The 25,977-nt window shown below is 35.0% G+C and overlaps 1 protein-coding gene across 1 annotated transcript in view; it reads right to left on the reverse strand.

The window, feature by feature from the left end:
• Positions 1-12,638: 12,638 nt before the first annotated feature.
• Positions 12,639-25,977, reverse strand: part of LOC129944122 (methylcytosine dioxygenase TET) — a 190,707-nt gene continuing 177,368 nt past the window's right edge. The window contains exons 5-9 of the mRNA XM_056053316.1: positions 17,409-20,133; positions 17,137-17,341; positions 16,894-17,057; positions 16,320-16,833; positions 12,639-16,214 (exon numbers count right to left, since the gene is read on the reverse strand). Coding sequence (XP_055909291.1) covers positions 13,913-16,214; positions 16,320-16,833; positions 16,894-17,057; positions 17,137-17,341; positions 17,409-20,133 — 5,910 coding nt within the window. The 3' untranslated portion in view covers positions 12,639-13,912. The remainder of the gene's footprint in view (positions 16,215-16,319; positions 16,834-16,893; positions 17,058-17,136; positions 17,342-17,408; positions 20,134-25,977) is intronic.

A 25,977-nucleotide genomic window follows, 5' to 3' on the forward strand; every position in this document is an offset into this window, starting at 1 on the left:
TTTACCAAGAATAAAATAAAAATCCATTAAAGAACTTAAGTGTTCTTTTTTTTAGTATCATTGTAATAAATCTGAACTAGGAATTTCAAAATGGTCACCATAACCGTTGAAAAGAAAAAGAAAACTTCAAAGTCAAAGTCACTTGGTGATACATAACAGAGTTAAATTCCAGCTAAAAGCGATGCGAATACGTGCGGTTTTAAAACCAATTCATGAAGAAAAGTAGGTAGGTAAACGTATGGACCTCATCCCGTGCTGATGGAAACATGTTTGGGAGAGAGAGCTGACTGAGCTAACAAAAAAAAAGAAGAAACGAACATAATGTTAATGAACCAAGGCGGGAATCCAGAAAAAAAGGAATATACTATAAGTATAAATAAATATATACATATTTTCGTTGCGAAGATATTTTTGGCAGCAAAGCGCGATACAAGCTGAACATCACATAATCTGGTGAATCAGACGCGAAAACCATTAGGATGCTAAGGCATCCAGAACTCAGAAAGAACCATATATATCCACATGTGTGGAATGTCTATTGTGTATCTGAACAGCTCACATACACACTCATACATATATGTACATATGTACATACATATGATATTTTAAAATGTTTCATCAGACCAAACCAGTCTTTTATAAGCTAAAGCTAAAGGTTGAATTAAGTGAGACAGATCATATCTACCGAATTCTTTTCACGAAAAAAAGGATCTCGGAGGAAAGAATTTCGTCTAGAACCGAATAAGAAAAATACGTTTGAATGTAGGTAACAGAGATTTAGAGGTCATAAAAGAATTTATAACTCGTTAACTGTCTGGATTTATGGTGTTACAAATTGTATAAGCATAAATCATCACTTTAGTCTTTAAAATATTAGATTTGTTTATCCATATATTGTGAACTAATTTTGAGTTTTCAACAGCTATAACTTGAAATTGAAGTTTGACTATAATCAAAAAATAAAAATATGTGTAGGAAATGTTTGCAAAATATTAGCAAAATATTAAGTGCTTATTTCAGGAGAGTACATTTTTTTTCTGTAACTAGATTGTTTGAAGAAATTCATGTTTATGCTCGGAATCTCGACAATTCTAGTTTCGCTAGAACTTTATGGGCTACAGCTGCGAAATTCTCAAATTGATTCATAAGTTTTATCATTACTATTCGTAGACGTGGAGGCAATATACCAGAAATGTTTAAATATTATTACCAATAAATTTGTTGGATAGTAAAGCAAACATTATTGAAAAGTTAGGAAATTTACTTGTTTAAGTCAGGGAGTTATATATTCTTTAAAGTAGATAGCTTTGTTTGTAATCTTTAATAACTTAAATGACTCAACGGATGACTCTTCAACAAATAGCATCGATATTTACAACACATTAATATTGTAATATTCAAGTCAACAATATTTAATTAATGTTTAAAACGTAAACAACCAAATAAACAATGAAATATAATTACCCCCCACCTAGCACTATCACCATTATTCAAATTTTGTCTCTAAGGTTTATACAATTCTCGTACCTATGTATTTTAGATTCATTAAATATTTAAAAAAATTTAAATGTTATTGTTGATTCTTTGTAGCAAGTAATTTTCGTATTTGTTAGAATTCATATAAATATGCTGCCCCTAAAATTTCACCTGACGTCATGCACTTTATCAATGTCCTTGAATTTAAGATACTGTCAAGCTGAAAACAAACCAAAAATACCCACAATCCATTGCCCTCGAGACAAAAATCTAAAACTGCACGAAAGAAAGAAAGAAAGAAAGAAAAAAAAGTTAAACAAAAAGAATAAGAAAAATAACAACAAGGAATGTTAAACAAAGCACACAACCAGATGAGCTTTTTCGCTGTTCCAAATCGCATTTCTTTGTTTTTCAATTTGCTGTTTTTTTTTTGGGATCACATGGTCAAAGTTCGATATGCAGTCCAATCTTCTTTGCTAGGTTGAAAACTTACTTTTTTAGAATGCATACTTTTTATTTTAAGTTTTGAAACACATAGAATCACTGTTAAGTTCTTCAGTACTATATTAGCTTTATAGGAAAAAAAAAAATCAATCGATTTTGGAGTTCTCTAAGAACTAACATTTGATCTTGGAGTACTCCGTGGACTAATATTCAAAACTCATGGTCATGTGCAGAAAATAGCGTACGTTTTCAATATTTTCTAACGTTGTGCATTTCCATTTGAACTGATATTTATCTGTCACTTGATACTGGGAGTTAGGCTTAAAAGAAAAGAAGAAATAGAGTGTGATTTTTAGCTATTATCATGTTGGCAACACAGGTTTAAACAGCTGACGCACGTTTCGTGTTTTGTTTTACTGTCAAACGTCCTCAGTTTGGTCTATAATTAAACCATGAACCGTCTTACAAACGAACAACGTTAAAAATTATTGAATTTTATTATCAAAATATGTGCTCTGCTAAGAAAGTTCACCACGCGCTTCTTCCATTTTATGGTCAATCGACCCACTGACATTTTTGCCGAATGGGGCTCTTGGAAAGTTAGCCGAAGATAAACTTTTTTTTCGAAGAAATGCGTTCAACGACGAAGTTCATTTTTGTCTCAATGGGTACGTAAATAAGCAGAATTATCGATTTTCGAATGAAAATCAGCCAGAAGCATTGCAAAAGCTACCAATGCATCCAGAAAAAGTCACAGTTTGGTGGGGTTATGGGCTGGTGTCATCATTGGACCGTGTTCTTCAAAGATGATGCGAATAGTAACGTAACTGTCAATGGTGAGCGCTACCGTGAGATGATTCCCAACTTTTTTTGCCCAAAATGCATGACCTTGACTTGCATGACATGTGGTTTCAACAAGACGGTGCAGCAATGGACTTATTGAAAGGCAAGTTGTGTGAACATTTTATTTCACGTTTCGGACCCGCACCTAGATCTAGCGATTTAACGCCATTAGATTATTTTTTTTGGGATTTGTTAAAAATCATGTCTATACAGACAAGTCCGCTTCAATTGACGCATTCGAAGACAAAATTGAAGCATTTCTTAGTGAGATGCCGGCAAAAATTGTACTAAGTGGATGGTACATTTGAGGCGCATTCATGGTCAACAAGTGCATGAAATAATCTTCAAAAATTAAATTATATGGATCGTACTATCGACACAAAAAAAGATTTCATGTATTTTCTGAATTGTATGTGTTTTTTTTGAAAAACTTTCCTATAGCTTTTAAAAAATCACAATAATGCTCTTCTCTTATGGAGATGGCACAACAGTTTAATATTCACCTTTGCTGCCTGCCAGACCATAGAGATATTCCAGGTAACTGTAAGGCAGATGAACTCGCCGGGGACGGTACAGTACAACCCATTCTATCCATTCTAATGTAGGACGCTATATGAAAAAGGCAAACACCACATGGAACAACATCACGTTTTAGGTTACAAAAAACATGTGGCCAATACTAGATTTAAAGAGATCAAGGTGCCTTCTATCTCTAAGCAGATCGCATATAAGATCGAAAATAAGTGTCATAACCGGACACTGTCAACGTAAAGAACGCCACGTGCCTAGGCGTATTCTTAAATGACTTTTGCAGAAGCTGTATGGATGAGGACTAGTACCCGTGGCGTGATGGTTAGTGCGTTGAAGGGGTCTTGGGTTCAATCCCTGACTGTGCCACATTAATTTAAAAAAATTAATTTTCAAGGGTACTACCCCTTGCGAGGAATTGACAAATCCTTCAAGAGTAATTCTTGTCATGAAAAAGTGCTTTCTCAAATTAGCCGTTCTGATTCGGCCTAAAATTGTAGGTTCCTTCTATTCCTGACAACAGTACTCGCAAACAGGAATGGTTGAGAGTTGTCAATCACTAGGCCTTGGTTCACAACGGACTGTTGCGCCAACCCATTTGATTTGATTTTTTTTTTTGTATGGATGACGAAGAGTAGAAAATAGTTCCTAACCTTCTGTGTGAACTAGGGCCTCACCCAACAAAATTCTCCATCTAGCTCGGTCACTAGGTAGATGTCTCCAGTTTCGCGCTTCAAGTTGGGTAAAGTTACTTTCAACTTGTGAGCGCCACCTGATCCGCAGTCTTCCTCTTCTGCGCTTTCCTGTGGGTGTGGATTCAAAGACTTTCCGGGCCGCAGCATTGGTTTCCATGCGCTCTACGTGACCCAGCCATCTTAGTCGTTCGACTTTTACCCTTCTGGCTATGTCTACGTCGCTTTACAGCCTATACAGCTCGACGTTCCATCTTGTTTTCCACTACCCTTCGATGCATACGGGACCTGATCTACGAAGAACTTTTCTCTTGAAGCGACCCAAGGTGCTTTCATCCGCTTTTGTCAAAGTCCATGCTTCTGCACTGTATAGCAGGACGGGGATGATAAAGGTCTTCTATAGCGACACTTTGGTCCCTCGAGAGAGGACTTTTCCATTCGGCGTTTACAGCGGAGCCTAGGTAGACGAAGTCCTTGACTATCTCAAAGCTACGTCTGTCGATGGTGACGTTTTGACAAAGACGTCGGTGTTGCAGGCTCTTTAACCTCATTAACCGTTAAGCCCATTTTTGCCGCCTCTGCCTCAATACTCACAAATGCCCCACTGACATTACGCTGAGTTCTTCCAATTATGTCAATGTCATCCACGTATGCTAGTAAGTGGACAGACCTTTGAAAGATAGTGCATCTAGTGTTGAAGTGTGAGCCCTGCACTATTCTTTCAAGTACGGTGTTAAAAAAATCGCAGGACGAGTTTGGTAGGGATGCCAAAACTAAACATGGCTCTATACAGCTCGTCCCTATAGATGCTGTAAAATGCGGCGTTAAAATCGATGAAAAGATGGTGGGTGTCGGTTTAGTGTTCTTGGGTTTTTTCAGGATCTGCCATAATTTGAATTCTCAGTAATATTAGTTGGAAATTTATTCGAAAACTGCAGTTCTACAGTGCGGTTCCATCGTTTAGGCTGTTTTTGAGTTTAAATCATAGACTACATAAAGCTATCGAACAGCAGTGTAGAACTGGAATTTCAATATCAACTGGCAATTATTATTCCTGTAAGTAAATTTTTATCAGTTTTGATAATCCTTGTTAATAAAAGTTTATTGGCCCGACATTTAAACATTTTATAATGCCATGATGGTTAGTGCGTTGGACTGCCATGCGAAAGGTCTTGGATTTGATCCCTGCCTGTGCCACCTAAAATTTTTAACATGTACTGCCTCTTGCGAGGAATTGACAAATTCTTCAAGAGCAATTCTTGTCATGAAAAGTGCTTTCTCAAATAAGCCGTTCGGATTCGGCATATAAACTGTAGGTTCCCTCCATTACTGCAATTACTCGCACACAGGAATGGTTGAGAGTTGTAGTTGTAAGGAACTGTTGCGCCTGGTTTCTCTAGGGACTTTTCCGCCTAACAATTTATTTTATAATGCCAAAAACATCAAAAACAAAAATCATTTGTGGATGAGTGAATAACCGACTAAATAGGTTATGATTCGGGATAAATAAGTTATTAAATTCTGAAAGGTTATGACCTGTCCTATCATCAGTTTATACTATCGTTTACGGGACATCTTATGAGCATGTATGTACAATTTATTGTAGCACCTAAATTAAAACAAATTTAAAGTAATTTAAAGGTGCAAAATATCAATATCTTTTATCAATCAACCTTGAAATCATGCAGTCACATATACATTCACACCTCTCTAAATTGTAGAACACATAATTGTTTGTTGTTGATAGATTATCAAACGTGAACCAATAAATTGTATTATTTAATCAAAATTTCAATGTCAATGACAAATCAAAAAAATTTCGTTGGTGACTTCTATTCAAGAGAGCGTAAAAAACCTTGAAATTTAAAAATAGAACACAAAAATTGCCTGTTTGTGGACTTATTTTTTCGAGGTTGTTAGATCAGAAATTATATAAAGATAACGAAACATGTTTCGGCGTGATATCGATTCTTTTTGTGCATACGTACGACGTCTTAAAAAAGCTAGTAGCTATATATATGTATGTATATGAAGATTTTTGTTTACAAGTTTACAATTTTTCTCGGAGTTGCACTTTAAACTGAAGACTTAATAATAGTGTTATAGACTAAGAGCTGGGAGATTATTTTTGGCGTAAAGTTACATATATTAAAGTTACAGCAAGGTCGGATTCAGACTTTTAATCAGGAGGGATCAAACATTTAACACATAGACGAGTTATTTTTCACCACTTAAAAATGTTCTTTAATGTTCTATAAAGGTAGCCAAAATTTAGATAGTATAATGTGTATCTTAACCTGAAATTTACACATTTCAAGGGCTAAAGTGACAACTTTAGTTATTAAATTATTTTAGAAGGTATAGTCTTACTATTTGATTTGTAAGACTCCCTTCATATGAAAGCATTCCAATAGTTTTCTAAATATGCCATGTTTATGAGGTAAAACACAATGGTTCAGAGCGTTTTTGTTGCTTTCACGCAGAAATGCAAGAAATTGTTATAAAACGTATCTTTTTTCCAATTATAATATAATGTTTTTTTGGCATTTATTAATGCGAAAAACGGTACAAAAATTCCAAAACCCAGAAAATGAGAAAGAATCAAATATTAACAATTGTCTGGCCTTTTTTAATGTTGTTTTTTCGAATTCAATTTTTAAGAGTCTATTATTACTATCTTTATCAGTCTGCTTACTCGTAGTTTGGAGCTGATGCTAGAAAATAATTTGACCATAAAGGAGTCAACAAAACATACAAATTTTATAAAAAAAAAACGTTTGTTTCTTGAATTTAAGTAGATAGGTGCATTTAGGTACATAATTTCAATTAGCTATTAGTTTAACAAAAGTGTCACTTTTGCTGTTTTTGGGACATTTATGTTCTTTAAATTCGTGTTTAAATCTCAGTTTTAATCATCTCTTTCTCTCTCTCTCTCTCTCTCTCATAATTTTCTCTAAAAAATAGATTTCCTTAATTTTTTAAGATTTTAAAAGTTGTTTTATTCTACAGAAAATCAATTTTAAAAGAAATTAAATGCAAGACTGGGTCGCTAGAACTTGTTTCAAAAAAGTCTGTCTCAAAATATTAAATATATTTGTCTCGAGAAAAAAATTACTTCAATGTTCACTATTATGTGCGTAAAAAGAAATAAGATATAATATAAAATTGACGATCTTTTATTCAATGTTTCTTCTTAAAAACTAAATATTTGCTCTTTTTTTTATAAACAAAATTTAAGAAAATAATAAAAGAATTAAATTATAAGTTTTTCTAAATTCTAAATTGCGTAAAAACTAAAATTTTAGTTGTTTTTGACAGCAAACTACTTTTTTGTGAATGTCGTTAAATTACTATCAAATCTTTAGATGAAGTCTTAACTTATACATCTTATCTGTATTAGTTCATATGACACCCCCTTGATTGTTTTTAGAATCATTTCCGATTCACATTATGTTCTTGGTCTAGTTCTCAGTTAAAAGTAGTACTTTTAGGAAAAAAGTATAGGGAGAATACAAATTTTATTTTTATATAAAAACAATAAATATGTATGCAATCCAAAATATAATGGGGGCCCTTGTCCATTAACGCAATAAGATTAGTTTGAATAGAAGGAAATGCCTACGAAAATACAAACAAATTATCTCCCAGGGGGGTGGTGCATGACCCCTACGAACGGCCCACCCCGGGGTTCCGCCATTGAGTTAAATGAAAGCAATATTTACTTTCAAAAAGTCTCCAGTCTCTAAAAATTCAAAATCATATGCTTTTCGCAGCGTTTTAATGTCGAGATACACATATTGCATTTTTAATTTGTGTGTTTTCTTGTTGATATACAACTAAAATAATAAAAACACTAATTAATTTTTTTAATATTGTCTTAAGCATTTATGCTAATAAAAAAATAAATTGGGTGCGTTGAGAACTAGGGCTTAGTGACTTACAACTCCCAACCATTCCTGTATGCGCGTACTTTTTGTAAAAAAAACTTTCCATTCGATTTAAAACAACTGTCATTCGAGGTGACATACGAGTATGTGTGTATATTTCAGTTTTTAGATTTATAAAAAACCATTAAATGATTTTTTTTTCAAAATTACGCTAATTTCATATCAAGTCACATTGCATATAATATAACATTTGATTGAAGGTGCTAGCTATCTTAAGATATGGACAGCGAAAAAAGCTTCCCCAACGTACGGACGTAAACGCACACATTAACATCTCTCTAAAAATTGTTGTTTTGGATTCTAGGGACTTTCAAACGTCGTGAAATGTCAACATTTTCAATTCGAAAAGTTTGACGTATTACAAAAACTTCATAATTGATACCAACGTCTAAAGTTCCTTTTACATTAAATATCACGACAATATGACAATAGTTCTCTTAATAAATATTAAAAGTTTTTTTTTTTTTGTTCAGAAAACTCAAATATTATTCTTCAAAATAATAGGTAGTACTCAGACTTCTACTCAAAATATAGATAATATAGAAAAATCATGGGAGCTCGGTGAAAATTTATTTTAAGGTCGCGATCTGAAACAATCGAAAATTCCGCTTAATAAATAATAAAATAAACTACGAATGAAATAAAAGACATCATTTTTTTAGTTTAAATTTTATTTTTGTTTTAAATATGTAATAAATATATTTGTATGTTTAATTTTTTTGTTGTTGTGTTGTTTTGTTTCAATCTCATTTTAATATACATATATTTGATTTATGTATACACAATATATATGTATATATAATATATATACTTTAATAATACGTACGTTCAGTAAAAATAAAAAATAAAAGAAAATGTAGCATCTCTAAAAAACTGCTAAACAAATTATTCATATAAGTAATTTTACATATTTTATTTTTATTCCTTAAAAGTCTTCTTTTTGTAAGATCAAAAAATACAAATAATAGTTTCGAAATGTAACTCAAAAAATATATGATTTAAAGTTAAAGCATAAAATAAAATATTTTAATTTAATAGAATATGCATTATTTCTTATTATGGCATTTTTTTTATTTAATATTTTTGAGTTTATTATTTTCCTTTTTGTTACATTTTTAATTCAGTTTATGCGTTTTTTCGATCTCCTAACGTTCCTTTTTTTCTGTTAAAATTAAAAAATATATATAATAAACAAGAAAATATGGAATACTTTTATTTGTTGTTTTCATTTATTTATAATTTTATATATATATATATTTTTGTTTGTTTAAAATTTACCTTAATGTGTCCTAATGTACATTGAATTTTTTCATTTCTCTTTTATTTTCTTCTTAAACCAAATTTTGGGTATTCTTGCCATTTAAAATGTTTAATTTATATTTTATTTATCAATTATACTTTATAATGCCTATGATTTCATTTTTCTCTTATATCTAAAATATATGCCTTTAATAATTTTGTTGTTTGTTTCAATTATAATTAATATAATAATGTTTTCCGTACGAGTTTTTATTCTTGTCTGTTTTTTTTTTATAAATACTTTTTTATATTCAATCATTTCTTTGTCCAAATTTAATGTTTTCAATTTTATATTTTAGCCAATTTGTTTTTGAAGTTTTGATATACTCTTTGGAGATTGTTTTCCCAATTGCTCAGTTTGTTTGTTTTAAAGTTTCATTTTGTTTGTTTATTCTCTAATGTTTGTCTTTCGCTTTCGAATAAGTTGAATATTATGAAGATATTAAAATATTTAACTAAATAAAATCAATTTAAAGCTTGACGATTTCAAATTAAATTAACATTTTCTTAAAATTTGTATTAAAAGTAGAACATAAGTCGTTTTTTTTTATTTTTTGTATTGCTTGTCTCGAATATCAAAGCTTATAGCAAAAAGCAGTTTTATTTGTATTGCTTTTGAGCAAACATTAATGTGGATTGATTTGATTCTTAAATCAAATTACGTAACAAAATAAGAAACACTTTTTGATGTTTTGTGATACTTTAATTTTTTTCAAAAAGAATAAAATAACGAAAAATGTTTGCTTCTGATTGCTGAAAGATTGCAAACAAATTATTTTGAAATTAAAATTAATGAAGTAATTATTTTTAAATTGTCATTTACGAGTAGGTTCTATTCAAAAATATATGCTTAGGTTTTTTTTCAAGTCAATGCGATTGAGAATTTTTTTTAAATATTCGTTTTGGCCGACTGATTACAGAATTTTGTTGGTTATCTAAAAGCCATTCAACATGTTTTTATAATTAGCAGCGATAGGTTTTCTTCCTTAAATACGATGAATAAAATACCTTACTTGAAAAAAGGTCTTAAGTTCGAAATTCAGAAACATACGAGCAATTTTAATATCAAAAATTCGTTAACAGTTGGATTTTGGAATTAACACAATCAAACGAAGTTTGCAGGCCTAGCAACATTAATTCACTTTTAAAAACGAGGTTAGTAATATTCTAGAAGAATTTTTCTTAAAGTAGTGGACTCAACAGAAATATGGTGGGAAACTGCTAACAGTAATTTTTTCAAAAATTGGAAAACTGGAATAATTTTAGCCAATAGGAAAATTTGTTTCCATCGAAAATGTGTCTACTATCTTTAATTTCGTGATCAGGGGTGGAAGCGGCTAAGGTGATAATTTGACTATCATTTTTTTATAGCCAAATTGACTACCATTTTCATTCCGTCTGTGTAAGATGATTCAACTCAATTCAATTCGATTGAAAAATTTGCCTTTGTGAAATTTTAAATTGATTTTTATAAAATATCTAAATAAAAGTTTCAAATTGGCTGATTTTGAATAAAATTCTTACTTTTCTTGCTTTTTTCGAATTTTGTAAGTTTTGTCGGTCACAGGAATGTGCTTTTTTTAAGGAAACAAAGTGAACTAAGAAAATTTTCCAGTCGTTTGTGTAAGCGTCTGGTAACTCTATTCGGAATAAACATATTTTTTTGAAAACGACTATCACATTTTTTTGTGACAGCTTTTTTGATATAAATTTGACTATCACCTTGTGTAGATCAAATTCCATCATTTTGATTGTCATTTATCAACAATCACCTTAGCTGATTCTACCCCAGAATAGGTGGGAGGAAAAATTACGATACTTTTTTCTTTTTATCAATGAATTAGGTGGAATCATTATTCACATCTTGGAGAATTGAAATATTTGTTTGTTTAGCCGGAGAAATTGCAGAATCGACAATTCCAATTCCAGATTAAACTTAATTTAGTAATCACATTATAACTTGTAGAATATTATATTTAAATTTATTTCAACTCTCTCAATTTGTACGACACTGAAGCCATTTTTCTGTCATTCAGATGAAGATTGAAGCTGACGAAATAATTGAATTGGAGGCGAATTTTTAATTGCAATTTTGGAGCTAGATTGGCTTTCGATTCTCAACTTCAAAACCTCCAATGTGTTTACAAGGATCTCTCTGAAGAGATGGAACTTGATCTGGAGACCATATGTACTTAAGTAACAGGCTCAGCCAATACTATGCAGAAATAATATTAAATTATTAAATACCTTCAATGGACAAGCTTTTTTTAGGCCCAGACTATTCTACATATGTATATGGTTTTCCATTTAGAGGTTTTTTGTCAGATTTTAAAATTTGATAAGTAAAAACTATGTACTTACTAAAACTGGAACCATACAAGCAGCGACAGTGAACAGTCTTGATAGAAAAATTTCCTGAAAAGGATAATTGCTGCTGCCGTAGTCGGTTATTTATCTTTACAGTCAAATAAATAACAAATATTTAATATCCAAATGAAACCATTTATTGGAAAAGCATATATGTTTAGCAAGCTTTGTTTTGGTGCAGAACCACTTTGAGGATTTTTTCCAAGAATATGTGCATCACAATATTTTGAAATTGAGTGTTAAGATGGGATTTAGTGTACTTGTTTTAAACTGATTCCAATTGCGAATGTCTGATCCAATTCCATTTGCGAATAGGACCGTCGGAAGATTTTTTTTTGTTTGAAAAATAAAAATATTATGAACTCTTGAGTAAATACTTTAAATTCTCAATTTCTCATAACAGTATTCCCATTTTCAAACCTAAGGCTTACAAAATAAAGTAAAGAAGCAACCAGAAACGAAACATAAACAAAACCATATAGAATCCAAAGTAAAACATAGTAAATAAAAGAAAGAAAAAAAAAACAAAATGTCCATATTTTAGCGAAAAAATCATGTTTATTTATCAAAAAGAGAAAAATATATATATGTATGTATGTATAATTGTGTATCATTGTCATTTAATATTAATAATAATTATTTAATAAAAAAAAGAAAAAAGAAGGAGCAGAAAAACTAAAAGAAACATATGCATTTGTTTGTTTTTCATTTGTTCATAAATAATAATATTATAATCATAATATAGAATAGCATACATTACAACAGATAATTAAAATGATTTTTCTTTTTTTTTGTTATATTCCAATATAATATTTAAATAATGCAAGAAAAGTTGCATTAGTTACTTTGTATCTATCTTATAGAAACATCAAAAATATATATGAAGATTTTAATATGGATGGAAAATTAAATTAGAGAAGCATTATTTTAGGAAAACAAAAAAATTATATAGCGCGATGTAAACAACTACAACTAACATAATAATTATTTAACATTATTTTCCTTATTCAATTTTTTTGTTTTTGTTTTTCGTTTTGCTTAATATTTTTTTTTTCATATCATTTAACTTTAATTCATTCTTTTTTTAATTAATACTTCTTGGTTTCGAGTCTTTCTTTGATCCACAATAATGTCTGCATATAGTTTTTATTTGTTTTATTTTTTGTTTCTTATAAAAATTGTGTTTGCAATTTTAGTTTAAATTAAACAAAAAAAAAAGAAACACCTAACATTAAATTAAAATAGAAGAAAAAGCAACTAAAACGATCTAATGTCTTCGATATTTTTTATAATTTAAACAATTCATTTTTGTTTATTTCTTTTTCTTTAATTATATTTAGTAATAATTCTACGAGTAGTTTCTTAAAATTAAAAGAAAATCACCTATGATTTTTTAAAGTATTTTAGTTTTTAAATTCTCATCGTTAACGAAATGTGTAATGTTTTATTAACATCTCATTAAGGGTGAGAATTTATCCGAAGGGATGTAGTTTTTGTTGTATTTGTTTTGTTTTATAAGATACATGGCGTAGTTTTGTTTGTTTTCTGCTTTTAATTCACAAAATCTCGGCAAGTTTAATTAAAAGCAAAGAACGAACTTAAAAACTTTAAAAAAGTGGTATTCTATTTAACTTTTGACATTAAAAATATTTGTTTTTGTTTGTTTTACTTTAATATAAAATGATGGATGTTCGTGTGTAGTAAAAACTAACCTAGCAGCTTTTGTTTTTTAGTTTATTTTGTTTTTGTAGTTGATTTAGTTGGTGTTTTGTATTTTATTTTATTTTTGTTTATGAAAAAAAGGGAGGTTTTTATATTTCCCCCCATTTTATCTTTACTGAGAAACTAATTGTAGTTCGGTTTGTTTTATTTTTTTTAATTATTTTTTGTACTTTTGGCAACGATGTTTGTTTTCATTAATTTTCGTTTTCTAAAAAATATAAACTGAGAGATGAATGCAACTTAATATTGAGATAATAAAATAAAACTACAACAACTTGGTTTTTATAAGGTTGTGGATCGTATGTTTTGTGATACATATAGAGAGAGAGAGTCATTGCGATGTGAAGATGATGATGCGTGATCTTTTTGCGAATTATATTCAACAATATTTCAATTTTTCAAGTTTTATGGCACAGCGCAGATATTTGCGTTTTGTTTTATTTTTCGTTTTTTTTTTTTAAAGTTTTTTAATCACAATCATTGAGCAGAGTTATATAATGTAAGTTCTTAAGGTTTGTATATTTCCTTTTATTCCATTTTTTTTCTTCGTTATTTTAAATCATATAGAGGCGAAATTATACAGCCCTCCGACACCTAGGCCTGCGATGAGGCCGTTGTTGATGATGGACTACTGTTGCCCTCTTGGTAGGGCCCAGTTACCACACATGGATGCATGGGGAATAAAGTTGTCCACGAAGTAGTTGTTAGGGTCGGTGCACGGAGGACCATTTTCTCGTTTTTTGACTGCTCGTGATTGTTTGAGTTGGAGTTTTTTTTTGCCTTGCTGTCGCTTCCGTCTTTTTTATTACGCTTTGCTTCTTGCTGATGACCGTCGCTTTTGGTACTGCTGCCTTCCTTGCGGTTGGAACTGCTTCCACCACTAGCGCCACCACTGCATTCGCCTAGCTCGTCGAGCTCGTCTTCGTCCAAAGGTTCCTTTTTGATTTTAGTTTGGCCTTCTTCTTTGGCTTTTGCATCGGCTTCAGTGTTGATCTTCTTCACCCTCATTTTTTCTTCCCACTCGTCAATGCCGTGGCGGGTGCGATTGAGATTGCGATGCTGGTAGAAGATCAAAGTCATGCGTGTGGGATGGTGACGATTGGGTCGTTTGACAGCCGTTGTGGAATGCATCTCGTGTTTGGCACATTCAATGAGAACACTGCCGTGGTTAAGAGCGATCGCAACGCCACCCATTTGTGGATCTTGGAATGCTTCGAGGTTCTCATTGATCTCTGTTACTTCGCCAATTGGTTCGGCTTTCACTGTGGCTCCGCCACCGTTGACATTTGGTGGAGGCGACAGATCGGTTTGAGGTGCCGCCTGTTGAACTGGTGGCGGTTGCTGCAGTGGGGGTGTTACCATCTGCGGCTGTTGCTGCTGTTGTTGTTGTGGATTCTGAGAATGCTTCGATTGTGCAGCTGAAGGTGTTTGATGCTGCTGGTGTTGTTGTTGGGAAGGTGCTTGCTGCTGATGATGGTGCAGCGGGGACTGTGCCAACGACTGCAAATGATGGTGGTGTGGATGTTGCTGCTGTTGAGGCGGCAGGGAAGCTTGTTGATGATGTGTGTGTGGATTGTGTGTCACTGGTGGCAGTGCTGTTGGTGTATAGGCCGCTTGCTGATGGTGCATTGCGGCGGCGGCAGCTGCATGTGGTGGTAGGGGATGTTGCGTCGACGTGGACGGCGGATACATGTTCCAGTTGGGTGACGGCGGTGGTGGCGTTGGGGGAGGCGTTTGCTGCGGGTACATACTGTACGGCGAGTACGGCTGGTGATGGTAGCCGTAGTTGTAGTTCATGTTGTTGTAAGCATCGTACGGCGAGTACGTAGGGGGTGGTGGTGGATACATTTGGTAGTTATTCGGATACTGGGAGTATTGATAGTCAGGCGGTGGCTTTGGCTTGACAAAGCCTTCTTCCAGAGGCGGAGGCCCCAAGTTTGTGATTGGAGTCAAAGGCGTTAATTTACTGCTCTCACTCAAGTTGTTCACAATTGTAGTTGAATCGGGATTCTCCTCACTTCCTCCACGACTCTTTACATCTCCACGGACATCTTGGAGCTGGGTCAGCTGATTGCCGACTGGCGGAAGATGACTGTTAAAGTTGCCATAGCCGTCGTGATGCTGTACAGCTGTCGGCGCTGGCGGGAGAGGAGCTTGATGATGGTGACTATTTGGTGTGGTGGGAGTTATTGGGGGATTTGGTGGCGTTGACAAATTAGTTGCCACCGGATGTTGTTGAGCAACAGGATGTTGAGCCGCCGGATGCTGAGTCACAGGATGTTGAGTGGCGGGATGTTGTGCGGCCACTGCGTGTGGAGTTCCGGCGGGATGAGCAGATGGTGGTGGAGGCCAGTTGCCATAGTAGTTGCGTGAGTCAATATAGGAACCCGTTTGATAGTCATATGAGTAGGGCGAATCCAAGACGGTGCTTGAGATCTGATTCGACTGTAGCTGGGCATCAGTGAAGGTGTCAATCATAGTGGCCATATTCATAAGGCTCGAATTGGACGACATTAGGTTGTTATTGCCTCCGTTATGACCGTTATTGACAGGTGGCGTGGAGAACGCACTCCCCGCCGGACTGGGATTGTTTGTAACTGGGGTCTGACACCGTGGTGAGGGCGTGGATGGTGGCACCGATGGTGTTGACGGTGGATTCAACTGCTGGTTTTGTTGAGCCTGTTGGTTTTGCTTTGCTTTCGATCTAGATTTACTGGACTCCTTCTTTGTTGGCGGTGGTGGATTTGGCGTCACTGGTGGTGGCGCAGGTGTTGTCTGTTGAGGAGTTACAGCTGCAGCAGCACCCTCGACCACTTCTTCGCCATCCTTGCGTTTCTTACCATGCCTTCGACATGGAACAAGGGGTGTGGATCGTACTCTCACTTCACAAGGATACCTAAGGAAAAACAGAAAACATACATTTAGATTTGTGTTCCAACCAAACAAAAAACGAAATATTCTAGAACTGAGTCTGACAATCAAAACTCAACGCTACACTCACTTGTCGAGGACTTGAACAGCACCAGTGCGGTGTTTCTCCTTCTGACCTTCGGCGCTATCAAATTCATCCGTTGCATCCATAGTGTACAGCGGTAATACATGAAATTGTTCGTCGTCCGGTTGTCGTCCATCACGATTCGATGGTTTCAGCAAAGCAACTTGTACCGTACAGCCGTCTTGCATGTTGTGCAAATCTCTATGAGCATGTGCACAAAAATCCAGACAAGCTGTCACACCCGAAAACGGTTTTCCCGGTTTTAAACCGAGTCGACAGTCAGGCGCTTCTTTTTCATACTTTGTTTGATTGTCATAGGAACGTGGTGCTATTTGTTTGAAAAGTGGTGCCAACACTGTGGCCAACAGGTTCATGTGATCTTCGATGGCACTCTCTTCGTTTTTCACTGAGAGACGGAATTTACGAACGGTCTTGGAGCGTGCGTATTTGCATCCATTGTAGTACATAGACCATGAACAACCAAAGCTATAGGATGCACCTGATGTTTCTGGATCAAGACCTACAAAATACGGAATTATTATTTTGGGTAGACCATATGGAAAAGGTAAAGGGAACTTACCTTGGCAGGCGCAGGTGCGGTTTTCGTTGGTGGCACAACGACGTGTTGTGGGCAGACCATACTTATTAAGCTTGCCAATAAGATTCTTATACGCGTTATCAGCTTCCTGTCGGGGCATACCATCCCAGGCTACCATTGCGACAACAATAAACGCTGCAGGGCATCTAAATAAATCGAAAAATAGCAATGGTTAGTAGGTTAGATTTAAAAGGGTATGAAAAGATGGAAGTTGGAAATACTCACTTGTGGCCTTGACGTTTCTTAACAACAACAAGAATTTTTTCTTCAGGATCCGCTCTTCGAATTATCCACTTGGCCACAGGACAACCTTGCGTCGTTTTGCCCTCTTTTCCGGTATACACAATCTTTTCAATTCGTAGCTGTCGTCCAGAAATACCACAACGGTCTTCGATCTCCTTGCGCAATTCAGACAAAGTCGCCGAAGATCCTACAAAATAAAGAAAATCAGTTAGAAATGCTCATGGAATGGAATTATTCATTATTTCTAAAATTACCTAAATGTGTGTAATAGCTTCCAGGTTCTGGTGGATTTTTATCCGATGAGAAGCAATCACACTCTGGTATTTCAGCCTTGTTGCCCTTTTCCAATCGATCCGTTGTGTCATACATCGGATTGATGGTTTCTCTTTTCACAACCACTTCAGCTGGTGCCGACATGGATTCCTCACTGGTTCCGTCGTCGCTTGCATTTTTCTTCTTGCTGCCTGGAGCCTTGGGCTCACCATTTTCGTCAGTCTCTTCTTCGTCATCGTCCAGGATTTCATCCTTTGTTTGCAAGCCCATGCAAGAGCCATCTTTCAGATGTTCTATTGTTGGTACGCGCGTACCTCCTTGCCGGCAGCATGAGAATCCGATGATATTTTTTATTGCCGCTGGGCCACCCTCGCCTAGGAACGGATAACCGGTAATTTTGTCCACATCTTCGCTGGCGTGAAGCTCGGCAGCCTTATCGGCGGCCTGCATCATGGAATATCGATTCGGAGGAATGGGATATGCATGTGCGGGGATCTCCTTCTCGTAGTTCATCGGCATCGAAAGATTATTACTTGGGTCGTGTTTCCGATCCAAATCCACTAGACTGTGGCCCCTTTTCGAGCTCGAACTGGAAGATTTCGTCGAATTGGAAGATGGCGGACAGCCAAAGGAAGACGGTGTTGATGTTGACGACGAGTGTGGTGGCAATGGCGGTGGCGGGTGCTGATAGCTGGGTGAAAAGTTCTGCTGATAGTTGTTCTGATGCTGGTACCCTGCACCGTAGTAGGAAGCGGCAGGGTTCTGATAACCGTGCTGCTGCTGATAGTCTTGTTGGTGCTGCTGTTGCTGCTGCTGGTGCTGCTGTTGCTGTTGTTGCTGCTGCTGGTGGGAGGAATTGGTTCCTCCAGCGGGTTGCACCTCATTTTGGCAGTAGTCAGCGTATTGGATAAAGTTCTGATAGTTGCGCTCGTATCCCTCCATTTTGTTGCTCTGCGGTGGCATGAGTCCAGGTTCCTGCTTTATCATCGGATACTGCCCTTGCGGGTTCATTCCGGGATAGCATGAATTCGGATCAGGATGGTGGCCATAGCCCGACATTGGCGGGTAGCTAGACTTTTCTGTTTTTATGTCGACCTGGTGATGAGGTGATCCTCTCTGATGGTGATGGCCGTGCTGTTGGGAGTGAGAGTGCGAGTGATGGTGTTGCAGACTACTACCCCCTCCGGGATCGTTGCTATTCTTCTCCACATCGGCCGCACTGTGGCTCTTCTTTTTCGACTTACTGCTATGCGACGTTGTATGGTGTTGTGGTTGATGATGCGGTTGATCTGAGTTTTGGAAGCTGCTAGGTGGTTTCTTGAATGAATGACCTTGCGGCTTCCAAATTTGATCGCCACCACCTCCGTGTGGTTCTGCTAGTGATGCACTAGCCGCAGCTGCTGACGCTGATGGTTGCTGGTGCGTTTGCTGTTGCTGCTGCTGTGGCACACTGGAACCGCTGGCGTTCAATGCTGAATCGCCTCGGAGATGGTGGCTATACGATAAAAAATGACCGGTCTGGTTTTGGGACTGACCATGCGTGGCAGATGGGCCAGTCGGTGGCTGCATTTGGACATCAGCACCTTGTCCGATGTCTTTAGGGTCGTTCTTCCGCAGTATCATCGATTTTATTCGAGTGTTCAAGTTGACGCGTTCCGCTTGGTTAAACATTTCGCCTGGAGCACCGGGTTGTTGTTGGTTTGGGTTATTCCAGTTCCAGTCTTGGGACATTTGAGCATGACTGGGCGAGGAGATGTGATTGGGTTGAGCTTGCTGCTGATTGGGCGTGTGCATCCCCTGATGAGGAGCGTGTAACATCTGCTGAGAATTATGATTTGGGGATGGTGGAATTGGGTACTGTTGCATGTTACTGGAGTTGCTGCTGCTGCTGTGATTGCTGGGCGATTGAGGAACATGATTGGGGGACTGAGAGACATGTCGTTGCTGTTGTTGTTGCTGTTGCTGCTGCTGCATGTGCCCCCGGGTTGGCGATTGCGGAACTTGTTGAGAAGATTGCTGCTGTTGATTTTGGGAGCTTTGTGCTGATGGCGGATGCATGGGGGAAGATGACTGTTGTTGCGTTTGCTGTGCGTTTGAGTTGGAGCTCTGTTGTTGGCCAGATGTTGCACTAGCGCCACTTCCTGCTCCTGATGATTGTTGTGCTACTGTCTGGGATCCAGTTGCTTGATTACCGCTAAAGTCGCCTGAATACCCGTTACAATTGAGTGAGCGCGGCGGTACGCTGCTCACCCGCGGATATCCAGGCGTGTCGTTTCCCGACATGGTCTTATTCAAATCAGATGCTGCTCCCACTTGCAATTGATGTTGTTGCGCTGCTGCTGCCGATGAATTCGACAAAACAACCGGTGGTGGAGCTGGAGCCGTTGACACTTGACCGGCATAAGTGACGGTCGGAGCAAAACTCACACTCTGCAATGATACTTGATTGATTGGCGAAGAGATTTGCTGCGTTTGGAATTCATAACGTTGCACCGGAGCGGCGTACGTTCTCCCATAATTCGGATCGAATCCGAGGCCTGTTTGAACATATCCATTAGGCGGTTGGTATGAATAGCTTTGTGGTTGGAATTCCAGCGAATTGAGCGACGTTATAGCCGGACTATTTTGTGGAATTTGTTGTATAAATTGATTTTGCCAACCTTGTGATGGATCTGTCTGCCAAGTTGGATAAAAGGCCATAGGAGCCTGAAATTGAAAAAAAGAAGAAAACAAATTATATTAAAACATATTTAACATATATTTTTTAATGAATATATAAATTAAGGTCATAATTTAAATATTCTAGAAACTTCGATGAAACGAAAAACATCACAGTCTCTTGTTTCCATTAAAAGATATTTATGTTCAGAAGCAGCAAATAAGAAGAAGAAGAAGAAAAAAAAAGTTCAAAAAGAATTTATACACTCGAAGTCGGAGAAGGACGGGAATTAATGGGTTTGGCGATAACGCCTTTTTTGCTATGACTACGTGCTCTTCCATACTCGACGACTTCGACTCGGTAGTGCTTGACTCGGCACGGTGCAATGTACTTTAGCTCCCTACATATTGATAGATTCTTATAGCTTTGAACGTGGTTCTCGCGTATGTATGCCAAATGGCCCTGAACTTTTGAGTACATACAACATCTTTGGTTTTCTTTTAATAATAGTTTTTTTTTTGTTCGTTTAATTGCATGAAATTTATTGTTTATTCGAAGAAAATTGCAATTAGTTGCGTACTATAATTTAGCCAGAATCTTTAATCGATAGCCTGATTTAGCGAGGGTCATGGTGACTTTCATCTTTTAGGTTAACGTTCAAACCTCAGAGGATTTATTATATTGCTATATGAGGACTACTATACTTGATTATTGTTCAAGGACGATATTAAAAAATGTGCAATCTCCAAAATGTATATATGTATAATTGATAACAAGGTATCTTGGTACCTTGGAGATAATAAAACCATTTAAAAACTCATTAACAAAACCCACTTCTGTTGATCAATAAATCAAATGAACAAAAACAAAAATCGTAATTTTATTCTACAAACAAAATAAAAACTACTAAAAAGGTAAATTCCATTGATAAAGTTTTATTATAGTAAAAGTACACACGCATTGTTGGTCAAAACAAAAACCCTAAATGCCACTCTATTTTTACTTCAAAACGAACGAACGAAAGAACGTCAGGGTGCAAAACAACATTGTTTGCCGCCATTGAGGTGCTCAAATGGAACACATTCGACTGTTAGATTCAGAAAAGTTCCATATGTGTTGTGTTTTGTGTACAGAAAAGTCTTTTTATTCCCGAACTCAAGTCCTGTGTACCTACCTACCTGCCCCACCTTTGTTATTGTATAGTGGCGCAACGAGGGGGTGGGTAAATAATTGACTTTATTTTTAAGGGTGCTATTTGAAAAGACAGGGAAATCGGCACAGAACTGAATGGCAATGGCAATGGCAAAGTATATATTGTATACTTTCATTTATTTCCCGTGCGTTACTGTTGGTAAACCCCCGCCGCCGTTTCGACATCATACACAAAATTAAACACGAGGGTGAGTTATTTCGTTTTTATATTCGGCAACTTTCAGAGACCAAAGTACGATTATTATTATTTTCGAATGTGAACATGTGCGAGTAAAATTTATATTTATATTAACAATACATATGTATCTACTTTTACATACACAAACGTAGTATGATGGGACTTTGTATGTGTAAGTTTATTTAATTTAAAATTTATTACTCCTCAGAGTGTAAGTAACTTAACTACCCCCCTTGAATCATTTTATATTTATATTATGTTGATATATATGTACATAATATATACATACGTAAGTACGAAAAATATATGCTGGTGGTATATAGGATACAATATATTCAGAACGACAAGGCTGAATAAATTTTATGGAATTCTATAAAATAATAATGAATTTCTCTTATCAGTTGCAAAACAGAGTGAAGGAGCCAAAAAGGTATAAATGGGAATGAGAATCCAAAAGTTCCAATCAAACATTTCTTAATTTATGCACCCTCACTTACGAACATTTTATAGTATCTATCTTCCTACCTCCTCACAATAATATACATATATATCCACCCTGTTATATGTACACATTGTTAATGTGGCCATTATGTCGAGTTAAATTCATTAAATATTAAAATTATTATTCCCAGAAGTAAATATATTTAACGATACCTAAGTACTCGTATTGTTTGAAGTATAATTTAAGAAATAATGAATTTAATCTAAGCAAAAACATTACTGGAAAAATTAGTTTATATAAAAGCTTTTAAAAGTGAAAAACTCTATTAAATATAAAAATAAATATACTCGAGGCAAGTTTGAAGATGTAAGAAGGTGGTAATGAAATACATTTTAAATATTCTGTAGTTTTCCAGGAAAATTAAAATTTTTGAAAGTTACCTCTATGGTATTTTGAATACTAACTTTAAACTGTAGCTAGGGTTTGAAGAGCATCATATTTAAAGCTAAGTTTTAAGTCCGATCATATTTTATGACACCTGCATAAAAAATAAATTAGATGGCTCAACAACTCGTAGATAACCTAGTGACTTATAATTCTCAACCATTCTTGTGTGCAAAGAAAAAAAAAAGTTGTCATATTAACAATCGTCGATATTCAACCTGAAATTTAAGCAAATCGCCGTGTTGACTAATAAAATAGTCAATATGACTACCTTATATATTTAAAAATTGATTACTGGACAGTCAATAAAACAATACCGTATTTGTCATATTGACTACTACAGCTGTCATATTGACTACTACAGTTCTCATATTGACTACGAATTTGTAAACAATTTTCGGATCCCAAAATTGACAACCGAAAATTGTTCTATTGACTATCGCGGTTATCGGCTGAAAATTGACTACCAAATTGTCATATTGAATAACAAAATAGTCAATAGGATGATTTTTTTCGTTTTGTGTGCGAGTAATGTCAAAGATGAAGATGACCTACAGTTTTTATTCCGAATTCGGAAACGAATTATTTGAGAAATCATTTTTTATGACAAGAATTACTCTTGAAAAATATTGTAAATTCTTCGCCAGAAACAGTATTCATACAAAAAAGTTAGTCAGGCCTCTTAAATGACATTCCTGTCCTGTAAATATATTTTAACAATAAGTTGCTTCAAAACTAATTTGCTGAAATTTATTCAGAAATCATATGTTGCACTTAGTCCCATTATTACTCCCTTTTCTTTAATAAATTTTATTTAAACATTCAAATATTGTTACAAAAAGATTTGAGTTGAAATTCTGACATTCTACTTTCAAAATCATTCTATTTGAAATTTAGTTAAAAAAGGTTTTACAAATTATAAGAACTGTTCCAATTTCATTTTTCCGTTTCATTTTAAATAGCCCATGAAAGGGAAATTTACAAGTTGTTAAACTAGTCATCTTTTTACACTTGATAGGTAAGAACTGCTACGTTACTAATAATGGAACCATACAGACTTCAACAAAGAATCGAAGTTGTTAAAATTAATTAAAAAAACATTTTTGAGAGTATACTTTTTTGTGTACAAAACAATTGTTTAATATTTACATATTATAAATATTTAATTTTGTATAGCTTAAACGCAACTATAGAATTTGCTGGCATTATAAACGTAAACAACAATAAGTCTCACATGAACGCAATTTGCAAGCTGTAGTCTCAAAAGTTACGTGTTCCTTTTTTTCTTACCTACAGTAAATTTTACAATAATTTATTGGTATAAATGCACTAATTATTTGTATAAATTAATTTTCTTCCTGTCAAAAACTTTGGTGTACAATACTTATTAAAAAGAGCGATTTTTATGGCATATTGATTCCTGGTAAGAGGCAACAAATTCAATTGAATTTGAGAAAATATTACATATAAAATATGTTCATTAATTCGATGAAATTAATACTTTTTTCACAAAATACCAAAAATATAAGTGAAATGGAATAATTAGTGTTGAATTCAATTTTTTTCAAAAACCATAATTGATTTAAGTTTAAAATAAAAGAAAAGAGAAATTGGATTTATTTCCGTACAAGAAATATTAAAATATCCAACCATCCATATGTACATACATGAAGGAAGAGCAGAGAAGACGAAGAAGATATGATGAGATGAAAAACATTTCCTCATTATTTCCCTATATTCGTATATTCATATATTGAAACAGACAATTTCTTCCTTCATCAAAAAAAAAATTAAAACCAAACTTCACCTTCTTTATGGCAAAAAGTTCTAATTATCAGGGCGCCCAACAACATCATCGGATCAAATCACATCACGTCAGAGTTGCAGAGAAAATCTCCTGCTTTCAAACACTCTTCTCTGATGTGTCATCTTCCCAAAACCTCATTCCATATCGTACAGGTGGTGTTGGGTGTCACTCGACCACTATTTTCACAAGTAGTATTATCGTCAACTTTTGGTATAGACTACAAAACTGGACTGAAACCTTGAGAGGATTTGACTACAGTCCTTACGCAATGCAGGAAACAGATACACCATAGAGAGGAGAGAATTCAAAAACTCAAGAAACACATTGATATTGTGCAAAAGTGAGGTGTGTATAACAATGCAAGTAGATAGGATGAGATAGCAATGGAAATGTTTGTCTGGGAATGTGAAGACAACTTGAAAATGATTAAGACAAAAAAGGCATATATTTCAAATAATTTGAAGTGAAGTTCACAAATGTCACACCTTTCGTTGTTTCTTTTAAACTAGGCTTCCTACATTACTTTTAATTTCGGTATAGCACGATTTTTCAGTTTTAATTTTTTGATAAAAATAGTAAACGATTAAAACATCAAATGTCAAGATTATCAATGTCAAATGATATGCCAAATAATTTTATTTTTAAAATAAAATACCAACTTAATCAACAAAACAAACAACAAACGTAAAACTGACAGCAACAAATTTGAAATAAAGAATAAAAACTTTACAAACTATGTTTTTATGAACTGTCAAAAGTGACAAAAAAATCAAAACATGACTTCGCAGAGAATTATTGTGGGCATATTTATTAGAAAGACATAACGTTTTTTGGAATAAAATATATTTCATATTTTTTAAACCCCTGAACACAGAAACGTTTACATGATGAACCTATTGGATAAAGATTGTTTGACCCTTTCTTTTAGGATCGCATTAATTTACTTTAAAAGAGGATCAAAAACTATGTTAACGGTTTTAACTCTTTTAAGTATAATTTGTATTGCATAAAAACGCATAAAAGACACGCAAAACGTTTTTTGGCATCACTGTTTTTGGAATTCATTGACCGGATTTTTGTGGGTTATTTCGAATATTGGGGTACTTGATTCTGGCGAAAATGTCAGTGTCTTTAATTAAATTCCATTTCTGAACTTAGTTGTTGTTGGTCATCCACAAGAATTTGTAATTAAAAATCTCGTACGTCATTTACTCATATTTTATTTCATTTTCCAAAGGGGTTGATATTGAGAACTTTAATTACTGAATATAGAAGATAATACAAAAAAAATCATCCCTTTATGATGTTACTTAGCAGATTTCTTTTTTTTTTAATTTTGCAAGGGGGTTGATATTTTTCATGAGGGTTATACAGCAGCATTCTTTGGTATTTGGAATGAAAAATGCATGTCTCCCTGGGTCGGGTCGAAGGTGCGCAATTGCTTATGCGCGACTACTAAAAACACTGACGATGACGATGGATTCCAAGTTGGTGGAGAAGACTGGTGAGGGCACCGGACGAAGAGCTAGGATGAAGGCGATGCGAGACGATGAAAACGATGACGACGACGCGCCCGACGCGACGGTAACGGAGGCTGATGGAGGCAATGAAAAGGTAGAGAAGTTTGTGGAGACGATTATTTTCTGTGGCGTTCTCTTTTCTGTTGGGTTTTTAGAAACTACATATAGGGATGCTTCTGCTCCCAATTTTCTGTGTGCTATGTGGCACCTTACTATCCTTTTCACGACTTGCTTGTGTACAGGGCCATTTCGTTCACAGCCTCGGAGATTTCGAGGTGTATTTAAGTA

Source organism: Eupeodes corollae, chromosome 2 (genome assembly GCF_945859685.1).
Source record: "Eupeodes corollae chromosome 2, idEupCoro1.1, whole genome shotgun sequence".
Taxonomy (NCBI): Eukaryota; Metazoa; Arthropoda; class Insecta; order Diptera; family Syrphidae; genus Eupeodes; species Eupeodes corollae.